Source organism: Carassius auratus, unplaced genomic scaffold, assembly GCF_003368295.1.
Source record: "Carassius auratus strain Wakin unplaced genomic scaffold, ASM336829v1 scaf_tig00027916, whole genome shotgun sequence".
In the NCBI taxonomy this organism is placed as follows: Eukaryota; Metazoa; Chordata; class Actinopteri; order Cypriniformes; family Cyprinidae; genus Carassius; species Carassius auratus.
This window is the reverse complement of record NW_020525639.1, coordinates 55001-70000: the sequence shown is the minus strand read 5'-3', so window position 1 is coordinate 70000 and position 15000 is coordinate 55001. Positions and strand designations below refer to the sequence as shown.

At 34.5% G+C, this 15000-nt stretch overlaps 2 protein-coding genes across 2 annotated transcripts in view; one reads left to right on the top strand and one right to left on the bottom strand.

Moving 5' to 3' along the window:
• LOC113079389 (neuropilin and tolloid-like protein 2) overlaps positions 1 to 5581 on the top strand; it is a 7018-nt gene extending 1437 nt beyond the window's left edge. The window contains exons 4-10 of the mRNA XM_026251643.1: positions 492 to 740; positions 886 to 933; positions 1300 to 1427; positions 2291 to 2519; positions 2846 to 2959; positions 3357 to 3487; positions 4699 to 5581. Coding sequence (XP_026107428.1) covers positions 492 to 740; positions 886 to 933; positions 1300 to 1427; positions 2291 to 2519; positions 2846 to 2959; positions 3357 to 3487; positions 4699 to 5205 — 1406 coding nt within the window. The 3' untranslated portion in view covers positions 5206 to 5581. The remainder of the gene's footprint in view (positions 1 to 491; positions 741 to 885; positions 934 to 1299; positions 1428 to 2290; positions 2520 to 2845; positions 2960 to 3356; positions 3488 to 4698) is intronic.
• A 2810-nt stretch (positions 5582 to 8391) lies between these two features.
• Positions 8392 to 14912, bottom strand: LOC113079391 (transmembrane protein 116-like). Its single transcript, XM_026251645.1, has 12 exons — positions 14817 to 14912; positions 14596 to 14639; positions 13791 to 13854; positions 12926 to 13063; positions 12324 to 12431; positions 11501 to 11556; positions 11244 to 11369; positions 11131 to 11176; positions 10975 to 11046; positions 10676 to 10814; positions 10499 to 10569; positions 8392 to 8909 (listed from the first exon to the last, which is right to left on the bottom strand). The coding sequence occupies exons 1-12, from the start codon at positions 14853 to 14855 to the stop codon at positions 8757 to 8759; spliced, it is 1056 nt and encodes a 351-aa protein (XP_026107430.1). The 5' UTR covers positions 14856 to 14912; the 3' UTR covers positions 8392 to 8756.
• Between the last annotated feature and the right edge of the window lie 88 nt (positions 14913 to 15000).

Below are 15000 nucleotides of genomic sequence, written 5' to 3'. Positions count from 1 at the left end.
TCAAATCAGCATATTAAAAATGATTTCTGAAGGTTCATACGACGCTGAAGACTGGAGTAATGATGCTTAAAGGTGATGTGCTGAAAGGTGAATACTACAACAGAAGCTAAGCCCTAAAACGAATTAGAAAGACCTTTATCCACTCCCCTAGCATTTTGCTTGCCTTAATCTTTCACCACACCCACTGCTCCAGCCTGCAGTTTTCTTAAAATCTTACCAACTCCAAACATTTGAACAGTAGTGTATACTTCTCAAGTCAAGTCTGCTTTATTGTAAATCCTTCCACATGTACAGCACATACATACAGAGAATTGAAATTGTGTACAGATAACACTAACAGTAGAGTAAAAAAACAGATAGATGGAGATTAAATATAAAATACAACTATACAAATAAGGGCATGTAAAAAAACAAAAGTTAAAAAGTTAGATAAAGCAGCACAAGTCACAACAGTTATTCATGTGGTAACCTCCGTTTCTTGTCTACATCAGCCCATCCACGGAAGAGAATACAACTTGTCTTCGATGACATCTACTACATCGAGCCGTCCTTTGAGTGCCGCTTTGATAACGTTGAAATCCGTGATGGGCCGTTTGTTTTCTCTCCGTTGATTAATCGATACTGCGGAGCAAAGAGTCCAGGAATCGTCACCTCCTCCGGACGCTTCATGTGGATCAGGTTTACCAGCGATGAGGAGCTGGAGGGTCTGGGCTTCAGGGTGGAGTATTCATATACTGCAGGTAAATACATGTTCCGGTTCTTCATGCATTTAGATCTTAGAATCTTTTTCTCTGATGCGCTTTTTCTCAGTTCTCTTCATTTTAGTTTTATACACTTTTTTGCTTTTTTTTTTTTTTTTGATTGAAAAACCTCTCTTGCATCCAGATCCTGACTTTCATCTCCATATTGGGGGACTCTTGAATCCCATTCCAGGTAAAAAGAAAAAACATATTTATATCGTATGGGCAGGGTGGTGGTTATTCCAGGGTGTGAGTCTGCTAATAGTTTGTATAAAAGCTTCTGCACTAAACTACTTAAATAGTATTTTTAAAGAATCATAAATATAATATAAATATAATATAAAACAAATATAAATGTATATTCCATCTTTAGTGCATCAGTTATGTGAACTCCTGAATATTTCAGTGTCCTAGATCTTATTAGTATTACTTCTCCCAGCTGCTGTCTGCAGGCTCTTTCAGGTCTCTTTCTCAAGTAGTTGAAAGATATGCTGTAATATTTTAATGCTATGATGTTCATTTAATTGTCTTTGTCTATTCTGTTGTCTCCTCCCGTCAGACTGTCAGTTTGAAATGTCTGGATCAGATGGTATAATCAGATCTAGTCAAGTTGAGGAGGAAAATAAGGTGAAATCAGGGGAAGCACTGGATTGTATTTGGACCATACGAGCTCCACCGATGTCTAAGGTTAGTAATGCTGCCCTGATGAAACATCTGTTCCTCTCACATAGATTTGTTATGGATCGTGTACATTCACTGACGTCAAGACACTGATGTCAAGGATAATATATAGTCAGCTGGTTTTCATAATATATCATAAAATAAACTCCTCCTTCAAAGTGCTCAATTAACATGCACAATATGACTGGTGTTTGCAATGAATATTTAAATTGAGAACATTTGAATTATTCTTAATTATTAATTAATGGCCTTTTTCCACATTATTATCAATGCTGTCAGGTACAGCTGCTTAGTTTTGGCAATAAACACAGTCATAATTATTTAGGTCAATACTGAGATCTCAAGCATCTACCACAATTACTTATTGACTCTGGAACATCATGCATTTATTGGACATTGTCTTTGACTGAACTTGTCTTTTTTTAACAGTGGCTTTACTTGAACTTTGAACATAATTCAGCTGAAAAACAAATCAAATAAAAATAAGATAATTAACTAAAATAAATTATATTATATTATTATTTAAAAAAAAATATATAAAAAAAATACAAATAAGCTGTAGATAAAATGTGATAAAAATATAGATATAAAAATTTAAATAAATTATAATAAATAATACAATTACATTTTCTTACCAAATAAATAAATTAATTAATATGCTGAAATTATTTTAATATGTAAAAGGAAAGTGATTGTAGAGGCATCAAACTAGCACACATATGCAAGAAATATGTGGCGTGTGAAAACAAGTAATTATGCATACATGCTGTGAACGACCAATCAGATTCAGAGGGCTACAGAATAAAGCTTTATATATACCATTATTCATATTTACAGCATCTCTGTTTGTGTCTCTGTCTCACACACAGATCTATCTCCGCTTTCTGGACTATCAGCTGGAGAACTCAAATGAGTGTAAGAAGAACTTTGTTGCAATCTATGAAGGCAGTAATGCCATTGAAGACCTCAAGGCCAAGTACTGCAGCACCGTTGCCAACGACGTCACGCTTGACAACACTGTGGGAGTGGTCAGAATGTGGGCCGACGAGAGCAGCAAAATGAGCCGCTTCCGTCTGCTCTTCACGGTCTTTGCTGAACGTAAGTGCTCATCTACCTTTTTAAATTCTGCAATTTCATTCAAGTAATAGCTCACCCAGAAATGGAAATTCTGTCATTACTTACTCATCCTCATGTTGTTCTGAACCCATACGCTGTTATTTGTCCATTAAATGCAAATGGAGATTTTTAAAAATGTAATATTCCATTCTGCATGTTTAAACTTTTTGGATGAAATCTTGCTTTAGCTTCAATCCTTTGTCTAGGAATACAAGTTTCAAACATGTTGTGTGAGAGGTCCATCGTGTGGACATTATTAGTATTGCATTTAAATGGCTTTCATCTCATTACAAAACTCTGTTTTGCAGCTCCGTGTTTGGCCAACACATTCTTCTGTCACAGTAACATGTGCATCAACAACACTCTGGTTTGTAACGGTGTTCAGAATTGTATGTTCCCCTGGGATGAGAACAACTGTAAAGGTAAAAGTGTGCGTTCACATGCCAGTTTTCCCTCCAGGGTTGCTAATGAAAGCTTTCTAGAGAATTTGAAAGGATAGTTTAGCAAGCAAATGTTTTTTTCCATATCTTTTAGAGTACTGAATTCCCTTCTTCAGGGGTTTGACCTCAACAGACTGATCTTCGCTAATGTAATATTGTATAAAGCACATGTATACTAAAGTTATTATTCTATGAAGGAACGGACGTCATGGGTTAAAGGGTTATTATGGAGTACAGAAATGTTATGAATCCTGGTTATGTAAAGCAGTAATAACTATTCATAAATTCAGTTTTATTGTCATTGTTCTCATTTAGCTGGAGAAATCTACATTTTTCTTACTCTGCTCTCTTTTGCCTTTGTTGTCCTTGTCTCTCACAGAAAAGAAGTCCAAAAGTTTCTTCCAACATATGAATAAAACTCATGGCACTGTGATTGGAGTGGCGTCTGGCGTGGTCTTGCTTCTTCTCATCATATCTGTATTTATACAAATGAAGCAGCCAAGAAAAAAGGTTACTATTCAAATAGAGAAATCACCATTTAGAATGAGACATTAACAGCTTCCCACAGGGGTCAGAAATACACGTACAGATTATATACCTTTTCTATGTTCTGTTTTCTTTATGCGTCAGCTACAAATACACAAAATTTTGCAGACTGATTGTCCTGGAACAAGAAAACACTGTGGTGCTATCTAAACACTACTAGTGCATTCATCTATTTGAGCTTCCTGATAGAGCAATATTGACTTTGGGCAAGGGCAGGTTTTTGGAAAAACAACAGTTTTGCAGTTTGAAAGGACTTCACTAGTATGCTAAATAATGTCAACATAAATATTAAGTAATTAAACTGACCATTGACTTAAAAGTACATGCTCCTCCTGAACTAATTGTAAATTATGCATCACTAAATGTTATTCCAAAAAAAAAAAAAAAAAAAAAAAAAAAACATCATTGTGTAAGCCTGGGCAGTTATAAATATAATGTAATTTAACTTTAAAACTTATGGAATTAAAAATGAGGTAAATAAACTGCATATAAATATATAAGTAGTCATATTGGTATATAAACATGAACTCAATATTGACCAAAATAATCATGATTATGATTTTTGCCCAAACTAAGCAGCATGTGTAATAATAGAAAAAAGTAATTAATTAAATTTAATAATTAAAGAACAATTACAAAATTGCATAGTTTATATATTTAATGCACTCAAAATGTGCATGCTCAGTGATGCTCAACATCTTTACAAACCGTATTTTTCGGAAGTCGCATCAGTCCAAAAATACGTCACGACGAGGAAAAAAAAACTATAAGTCACACTGGACTATAAATCGCATCGCGGCTGTAGACGGTAATGTTTTCTCTTGGTTCATGTCAAATTAATTTTGATAAATAAGTCGCACCTGACTATAAGTCGCAGGACCAGCCAAACTATGAAAAAAAAGTGGGTCTTATAGTCCGGAAAATATGGAACATGTTTTATTAAAACTTCCTTTTTACATGACACAAATCCCTTTAAATCAAAACCATACATTTATATGTTTTTTTTTCTCATTGAATATATGAAATAGATCAAATTTACCAAAGTCGAATGGGTTGTGAATGTCAATCTGCACTGTCTTTAAGCATTAAATCTCTTCATATTTGTTTGATGCATGAACATTTTACATGGATCAACTTAGAAGGGGACATTGCTGATGTGTACATATCTGTTGCAGGTTTTGAGCCGTAAAGGTTTGCAGGAGGTGCTGGAGCCTCCTCAGTACGAGCTGTTCTCCGTGAGGGAAGCGGAGCTGTCGGAGGATCTGTCGGAGGAGCTGGAGAGTCTGCAGAAACTCCGCCGCTCCTCCAGCGTGTCCCGCTGCGTCCACGAGCATCACTGTGGCGCTCCGAGCAGCGCTGCCTCCTATGTCATGGCAAGTAGAGTCCATCGTCTCTCTCAGCCGTCTGATGAGATGAGTACGGTTGTTGGAGCCAGAGGCTGGGGTAGTTTCCATGGACGCAGGAGCAGCTCACACTCGCACGCTTTCACGGACGACCCGCGAGCTCACGCTTACAGCGCGCAGAGTCTGCGAGAGGCACTTGAAAATGAGGAGCTGGAGCTGGAGGGACGGGTGATGGAGGAGATCGGCTACAATGATTTAATCACCCGTGGACACAACGTTGTGATGGTACGGAACCATGCCAACCCTGTCCAACACCGCTCCCTCTCTATGGACTTCTGAGAGGAGCGGAAGTCAGCTGACACTTTATTTGTCATGTGAAAAAATAATATCATTCATAGCTGTACGTTTACATTTACCCACACCTTCTTTTTTATTTTATTTTTTTAATATTTTATTTCAGTGATTTTCTTCTCATTCTCAGTACCTCCTTTGCCATTCCTATACTTGGTTTTATGCCAAGTCCAGCATTTTTTATCGGTGTTATTCTAATTTCCCAAAGCATATTATATAAAATAGACATGTAGGTCTTATTTTTTCAGTCCATATTTTTTGCATATATTCATAACCAGCAGGTCATGTCTTTATGTCACCATAAGCCAGAAGATTCTGTTACTAATAAATAAATTTTGATAGTTTAATGCAAAGAATTTTTCACTTACACTACCATTCAAACTATTTGTGGTACAGTAAAATAACTGTTTTCTATCTGAATATATTTTTAAATGTAATTTATTTTAGAATTTTCTGCATCAAAACTGATACATCTTTCATTGTTTTATAATTAATCTAAAATTTAAAAGATTTATTTGAGATGGAAATATTTTATAACATGTATAATATTTACTGTCACATTTGATAAATAAATTATATGATATCATATCATATCATAGTGTATATATTGAGTTCTAGAGATAGAACCATTGAGAAATCATCAGAAATTGTTCTTTGTGCAGTAAAAGTTGTTTCTTTAGTAGACGGTTTGTATGAGAGGTGGGGGGAAGGACTGTGGATTGTGTCTGTATCTATTCAGTTTTGCTTTCTTTTCCCCTTTTCTTTGAACCGATCTCATCAGACTTAGTTTGGAGTGTGCTGTGATGTTTGATGTTGTGGTTGTGTGACGTATGACGTACTGTAGATATTACTGTACATGGTGGATTACTGAAAGGACTGTCACATGAACACCATTCTGTGGAAATAAACCTCATGTTTCAACAAATTATTCTTTCATTGGCGACCTCTTGAATCAGGGTATATTTCAGTAAACAAAAACAAAAACCACTGAAAAATAAATAAATATATAAGTAATGTTTTTTGAAACGGAAATAAAACTGATTTTTTTTTTTTTACACACACACACACACACACACACACACACACACACACACATATATGTATATATATATATATATATATATATATATATATATATAAAGACATAATATATATATATATATATAAAGACATAATATATATATATATATATATATATATATAAAGACAAAAAAAATCTTTATATCTTTAAAAAATATAATACCTTTTAAAAAACTAGTGGTAGCTCAGTGATACTAAAACAATACTTGCATTTTTTTAAGGTATACAAAAATTATGAAAATATTTATATTACTGACATTTCTAATTTAAAAAACTTCATAAAAGGAACCCAAGGTCATGCTATATTGTGATATTTATTTGCATGTTTTTAATGAATATATTCACATGGCACATGCTGTAGTACTTTATTTCCTAATTTTTTAACTTTATGTATTTTTTTATTTATTTTAAAATACATGCAAACCTGCAGTTTAAACATTACTGTTTTTGTCTTTTTTTTATTTTAGTATGAAGTTCTTCACATAAAACAACAGCCCTTAGTCTTACATTCTTTTATTATTGTGATAATTATTTATCAATTTTGCACTGGCTTCCAATAGCTGCTCACATAAAATTCAAGGCATTGACGTTTGCCTACAAAACTAGCACTGGCTCTGCACCCATTTACCTAAATTGATTACTTTAGATTTATCTGCCCTCTAGAAGCTTGTGTTCTGCAAGTGAACGTCGCTTGATTGTGCCATCCCAAAGAAGCACAAAGTGACTTTTACGGACTTTTAAATTAAACGTTCCCTCCTGGTGGAATGACCTCCCCAACTCAATCGGAGCAGCCGGTCCTTAGCCGAGTCCTTAGCCATCTTCAAGAATCGGCTTAAAGCACATCTCTTCCATCTTTATTTGACCCTCTAACTTTAACACTCACTATTCTAATTATATTCTAAAAAAATTGTATTCTATTTTCTTTTAATTTATTATGCAATTATGTGTGTGTGTGTGTGTGTGTGTGTGTATAAGACCTCTAACACTAGCTTGCTCTATTCTTTTTCTGTTTGTAAGAAAAAGTGAGGAGGACGTTGAAGATCTTGATGTTTATTGCAGCGTAGCAGTGACAAAGTAACATATTTGTCATATTGTAACAGCTGTAGTCTCTATATTAATTAAGTTCTAACACCCCTTTGTCTGAGGTGGTTCTCAGTGTCACACAAATGGTCTACAAACAACATAACTGTTGACTTTCTTCTTCTCTATAATAATTAAGCCATTTTGGGAAATGAGCATGATCAAACATATTACGGGGTGGAAGCTGGGTCGAGGCAGACTATAATTTCTTACATAGCCTATTCTATCTGTTTTCTTTTTATTTATTATATTATTTAAAATCCCTTGCTACGTGTATTGTGTCAACCTAACTGAGACTTGTTATAGCACTTATATATCATTGCTCTTTTTGTTGTATTTGATTGGTTCCATTGTCCTCATTTGTAAGTCGCTTTGGATAAAAGCTTCTGCTAAATGAATAAATGTATTGTAATGGAAATGTTATATGTAATGTAAAATGCCTATTTTCAATAATTAAATAAATAAACAGGAAATATGTTACCATATAATTGAGATATAATAACAGTTTCTTCAGAGATTCTTTTTCCCAAATTCACTTGAAAACATCCTCCACATTTATGGACTTGTCTGACATCACTGTGCAGCCAAAGGACTTTTTTATGACCATATGATGACTGTAGATAACCTTTATGTCATTATGTCCTGATCCAAACTGTACAGAGATGTTATGCCCTTTCCCCTCCTCTGGTTCTCTCTCTAACATATATCAGATTTTTGTACCATTTTTTCACATTCTTTGATTTTGTTCAAAAACTTTTATTCTAAAGTTCTCATCCATGAAGATAAAGTATATTTTGGCCAATTACACAACTTATTTTTTCGTATTGGATAATCTGCACTCTGAAACCAAAGCAATGTGCATGATGTAGACTCATGTGACATATGCGACATGTGACATGATCATTCTGTTTAGCACAATTTTGACTGTTCTGTACTGAAAAACTTATCAGATCACACAGGAGAAACATTATACTACCGCAGCCCTGTGGCATGTGGTTTTGTCATTGTTAGGTAATAGATGAGCTAGCAAACTCGTTCAGTCAAGAACTAGACGTACTGCCTCATGGCTGTACATAGACATTTATTGAACAAAACTGAAGCTGAATATCTGATACATCAAATATACAGTTTCCATATAATATCACTATTGTAATTAAGGTGAAAGTATGGTTTGAAAAAAAACAACTAATAATTTGTCTTTTTGAGGCTCCACTATTGGTTTATACATTTCAAGGAAAGTACTGTTCTGCAGACAGCAAATATATAGCATTTCCTATAATTACATATAAATAAAAAGAAATCATTTAAGCAAACATTTTTGTAAAAGAAAACTTGTATTTTATACACACATAACACGTACATGATTTCATATTGAGATTTCATGATGGCTCATTTAATGATTGGTCAAAGAAGGCTCTGTTAGAGTAGGCCATGAGAGGCAGACGTTCCCCAAGCACGGCGTCTCTGAAATTGCGTCGTCTCCATGCGTACACAATACTGTTCAGAAAACCCTGGAGTGACACTGACAGCGCCTGTACAGCAGCACATGGGAGAAAATAAAACGTCTATAATTTAGCATCTATTTCTATGAATTTCAAACAATATTATAGAAACAGTTCAAGTTTGAACTGAGTTACTCAGGCCTACTGTATATTTTAGACACAATATTTAATTGGTTTGTTTCTTGCTTTGTAAACACAAATGTTGTGTATCTTTGAGTAACACATAGTCATCATGAATGAAGTTTGTAATGCAATTTGGTTAAATTAATGAATCAATGAGTCACTCACACAGTCAGTTACCTTTCTAATTCCAGAATGAATCAACATTTTTGGTCAAATTGGTTAAGTGAATGATTCAAGGGGTCACTCATACAGTCAGTCACTTTTTTAATTCCTGAACGAATCCATGTTTTTACAAATCTGTTAAGTGAACAATTCAATGAGTCACTCATAAGTTGTCGCTGCATAAGACAGCGTTTTTGCATGTATCAGTTGAGTGAATGATTCAATAATTCACTCATGGCTAAATTCAGAACTGCGTACTAGCATACTACTCTTAATATTTTTACAATATCTTTATGTAGAAAATAGTAAGACTAATTAGTATGGGGTTACGAGATCAGCATGTCGCTCTTGTTCCTGAAAGACAGGGCTGTTTTTTTTTAAAAATGAATCAGTTGAGTGAACAATTCAATTACTTATTCAAAAAGAAAGTCACTTGTTTTGATACTTTACCGATCAGTGTTTTTGAACAAATCGATTGAGTGGACAACTCAATGACTTGAATCAGTATTTTTAAATGAATTGGTTGAGTGGATGATTCAATGACTCATTAGTAAAGATAGTCTCCACCTACTGATGTAATGATTTACTATAATTGTAATTGTTTAAAAGCTGCGGTACGGAACTTTTGACGCTCTAGCGGTTAATAAACAGAACTGCTTGCGTCTTGCGGAAGAACATCGTAGCCGGAGCTACTTCTCTCTGTTTATGTCTATGAAAGATCACAAAGGTACTGGGTTACTACACCACGGTACCCCCGAAGCAATCTAAAATAGTCTGAATATAAACACTTATTATAGGTGCACCCTAGTGATTCAGGACAAGCCAAAAACATTGTTTGGAAAATGGATTCATGGTGTACTCGCTTATTATATACATTTTTCTACATTTTGAACACAAACAAAGTTACGGACCACAGCTCTGATTGGTTATTTTTTCTGCAGAGTTTCTGCAAATGGCAATAGGACACTGGGAGGAGCCAGAGGAGCTTGATTTTTTTCACAGATTATCTGTCTCATATTCTACTGCCAGGACATAATGACAGGTTTAATAAATATGTAAAAAAAAAATTTTTTTTTTACAAAAGTTCCCTACAGCACCTTTAAGTGATCTTAGTTTGTTTTTGTTTTGGTAATTGGTGATGAAACTGATTGTATTGCTGTGCATTTTGGCTGGGACACTCCTGTGAAAGTGATTTTTAAATCATAGAGTTGCTAGAATCCATTAAAAATCCCCAGTTCTTATGCAAAGATGCATGACTAATGCATAATCTTACATAAATAGTGTATATTTTATTATTTAACATAATATGTTCTGCTTTAGACAACATGCTTTACCTGAGTGACATAGAGAGGGAAGAGATATTTTATCTTAGGTTGTGCGAAAGACAGACAAATGAGAAGCAGCGCTGAAAAATAAAACATTAAAATAAAAGAATTAACCTTTCAGTTAAATGCATATGACATATTGTATACATGTAGCATTTGAGAACGCGTGTGTGTTGTTGTATTGACCTGGTGTCCAGCAGAAAATGACAACAAGGATCATGTATCGAGCCGAGGACCAAATCCCACCTCGATGTCTCCGTGTCATTGTGATCATCCTTGTGTTCGCATAATGCCTATAAGAGCTGTCTAACTTACAGTAGAACATCTACAGGATGACAGATGCATATAACAGGAGATTATTTACATTAAACACCTACAGTGAACAAAAGTATTTGGACACTTAAACATTTCTGAATGTCATTCCATTAAATAATAGAATATCTGTAATACTGTGGTCAGTATTATTCATAAACATGTGTACTCACTGTGCAGATGATGATGACGATCAACACATTGCTCAATGTGAAAATTTGAATGAACTTAGCATGACCTGGATCCTGTTGGGCAAACGACAGCGTGATGGGAACACATTCAGATGTGATTTAGCTGAACTTGTTTAAAGGTGTCTGTACATTTCTTACCAATGTTATGCAGGATTCATTTATGAGACGCAGGAAGAGAATGCAGCTGCAAGAGGAATCGGACATGAATTAAGTGAAATGACACTGACATGTAGGTACAGATGCTCACATACCTGTTGCAGAACCTGACGGGATCTCTGCTGACGGTTGTCAGTGTTGGTATCTCTTCTGGTGCAATAGTAGCTTCAACATAACTGACGGTATGAATATAGATGAAGTATCCAATTATTGGTACAAGCCTAAAGCAATGATATGCACACATACAGATCATATACACTGCAATGAAATTGAAAGCATTGCTTGATCATATTTACAGTTTTACATAAATCATGTTTCAATGCATTTATGAAAGCAAACTGGAACTACTCACCACGCAATAACATAGGTCAGACAAAATTTCCTCCTTCTGCGTGATAACTGTGTTAACTGAATGAATGCATAAGAATTAGTACAATGGAACATGTGTGTGTGTGTGTGTGTTTATATATGTATAAAATGAATCAATGACAATTATTTTGATTAATAGACAACAATCATAAAAATAAATGTCTAAAACATTTACAAATGCTTTGTTAGGTAACTAAAAAATCTGTGATCATCAAAATCAGTGTTCTTTAGTTATAATCATTTTAAGATTTTTGTGTTTATATATATATATATATATATATATATATATATATATATATATATATATATATATATATAATTTTGTATATGTCTTTATTTAATATTTTATATATTTTTTATTTTTACTTTATTAAATACAGACGTTAACTTGAAAACTTGCTTTTTTAATATTTTATTTCAGTGAATGTATATTTATTTCACGTAATAAAATAATAATTACGCTTATCTAATTTAGCAGGTTTTGAGTATTATTATAAATATTTAATAAGACTGCACTACATTAGGTTACAACAACAGAAATCATTTCAGTGAGCTCTAGGATTAGATCAGGTGTGAACAACACCTTAAGGTATTTCTAAGAAAAGTACTGCACAGAGGTATTTGCTTGTGACTACATAAAGGAAAATGTAGGAGGAATGTGGCACAGCCTGACTGGTTTCAATCTGCTGCATCAGAAAACACTCATAACTGCTGTGATGTTAGGTAATAGTGACGTTGATTTGATTTAGAAAAAAGTGTCCGAGAGTGCAGGAGAGTGAATGTTTATGAGCAGAAACCCTGCTCACCTGGGTTTCAAAAGCTTCCTGCACTGGTTTTTCTCTCCATCCTTGAAACGCATGTGCTGACTCGTAGGCATAAATGATGACAAGCAAAAACGAGGTGCAGTAGAAGGCCTGAGGAGAGACAGAGAGTTCATCACAGCTTCTGCACAGATCCACAGTGACGTGTTCAGACATACATGACTGATTCTGCTCAATTTAAACAAATTTGTTTTGAAATTTCAGTTCAAAGGCTTATGTTGCATTGCTTCAGATTAGATTTGACATATGTGCATGGATTTCTGTAGAATATATATAATGCAGAAAATCTGCAAAGCACACAAAGTACATCTAGTCTGTAACTCTACACCAACATCTCACTGTTACAGAAATATTTCTTAGCTGCTCAAGGAAGTTGTTGTGTAACGGCAATTATTCAACAAATTCATTGTACAGGGGTTAGTTTCGTACACACTAGAGATATTTATTTTTCCACACTGAATGTGCGTATGTAGTGTTAGTATCCCCAGCAGTGGTTGAAGATGTTAACAATTACTGTCAGACTTTATTGCAGGTTATCCTAAATCGTGCTGATTAGATAACAGCTTTATTTGTCAGCAGTTTCTCACCAAAGACAAAGGCAATCCGAGGTTGCACATCTTTTTACTGAACGGCCAAATTTCATCGGTTAAATTACTTAAGGCGGTGATCATCAACACAAGTGATGCCAGGAAATCTGCCAGCGCCAGCTGAAGAAGAGGCTTTGCCTGTAACACAAGAACAATGACAGAGAAACATTAAAACATGAAGAACATACTGCATATTTGCAAACGAAGAGGCCTGATTTAATGAGACTGTTGATGGAATATTTTTACACATGTTTTGGTGAACTTTGAAAAAGAGTTATCTAAAGCATGTGATGCTGATGAAGAGAGTTGTATGCATCGATGAAATCAGAGGACTTCGTTTTCATTCTCAGCTTGTGTCTAAAGTGCTCTGGCATACTGTTAGTCATTGCTGACCATCACTGTTGACCTTTGCAGCAATAGTGGGAAATGTATGTACTCTACATTTAGCTGGGGAATGTAGTAGCTCCATCAAATTATGCCTCGTTTCAGTCGATTTGTCCACTCAGAAATTCAGATTATCTGCTGGAAATATTTAAATAGGTATTTTACCTGTCTATTTAGAGGCTGCATTGTAAAAAAAAAACACAGAAAGTGTTCTGTTAACTGGTTTTTAAAGTGTGGTGGCTTAATCAGATTTGATCATCAAGATTACATTTCCCCATTGCATACAGATCAGGGTCATAGTTAACCAAAACTGAAACCATAAAAAAAAAAAATCCTTAAAATCGATTAAACATTTAACCTTTTTTAACCTTTTTTTAACTAGTGACTCGTTTTATATATATATATACTGAACACTGAAACAGATATACCGATGCCAAGCACAACAGCAACAGGACGTTTCTTTCTCTTCTGTGTGACTCACCTGTTCATTGAGATGCTTTCTCTTTATGACGGAAACCACCACGACAGAAAAACTACCTATCAGACTGCAATAAAACGAAAAAGTGGTTAAAATAATAAACCTAGATAGATTCCAATCAGCGAACACTGAGTGCAGCAATGTGATAAATGTAATGAAGTCAAAAACAACAAGCACACATGTGATACAAGTTAAGAATTCTACTTTGTGATTTTAAAAGACAACATGACACACGTGATATATATGGTGTTGCCGTAAACAACATAAAATGCCACATAAAATCTGCATGATTAAGAACAAAAATAAAGATACATCTAAACATTTAAATGCTGGTTTGTGCAGTGATTTCTGGCAATGTGTTTTCCTGTTAAACTGAAAAGGAATCATTCTTTAGCAATATTTAACATATTGTAAAATGTTTACAGTAAATGCAAATTGCATACATACTGACTCAATTCTTCAATTGAAAATTCATATTTTTATTTTAAAAAAGTCAGTGTTTTATAATAAAATGTTATGTAAAATTATTATTATTATTTTTTAGCTCAGATTTACGGGCTCTGCAGGGGACTGTGCTTAAATAATGGGACAGATTGTTTCTTCCTATTATTATGTCAAATGCAAATTTCCCAAATCACTACTTCACTTTTCAGAAGTCACACTGAGAGTCAGGCGAGTTACTGTCTCTCAAATCAAATGCATAACTTCAGCTGCAAGTAATAGTTTCTCTTTGCGCGTCCTGAAGCAAAAGATCGCAAGCGCTTAACCTAAAACAACTGTAGAATCACATCAGTCAAGTATTTCTCACCTTAAACTCAAAGTCGAGACGTAGATCCAAGACAAAACAGTAATCTGTGCAACCAAGGCGAAAATGAAGAACATTAATAGGTTTAATATATAGGCTATTAATAATAATCAAAATGACGATCGTCAGTCTCTGCAGTGCAGTGGCAATTAAGCTCTTTTCCCACATTAAAATATATTCGCCTTGACTTCAGGAAAATAATTAATTGTGAAGTGATTAATTACCTTTTCTTCATCATCTGATAATCCACCGCTTGAATTCATGATGAAAATATTTATGCCGTGAACTACATGCCAGCTCGTTGTTGTTTGTTCAACTGTCGTGTAGCTACAGCAGCTGTCTCACCTGGACGCTGAACCTCTGGTCACGTGACGTCTGTCGTCTCACCTGCGCTCCTCTCATGTCTTT

What these genes read in the sequence shown, in the direction of transcription:
- LOC113079391 (XM_026251645.1), bottom strand. Translation starts at nt 14,855, where the DNA reads ATGAATTCAAGCGGTGGATTATCAGATGATGAAGAAAAG. An exon ending in TCGGATTGCCTTTGTCTTTG is followed by an intron (nt 12,432 to 12,925) that starts GTGAGAAACTGC and finishes GTCTCTCCTCAG; the next exon opens with GCCTTCTACTGCACCTCGTT. An exon ending in TCCCTCTCTATGTCACTCAG is followed by an intron (nt 8,910 to 10,498) that starts GTAAAGCATGTT and finishes GCTGCTGTACAG; the next exon opens with GCGCTGTCAGTGTCACTCCA.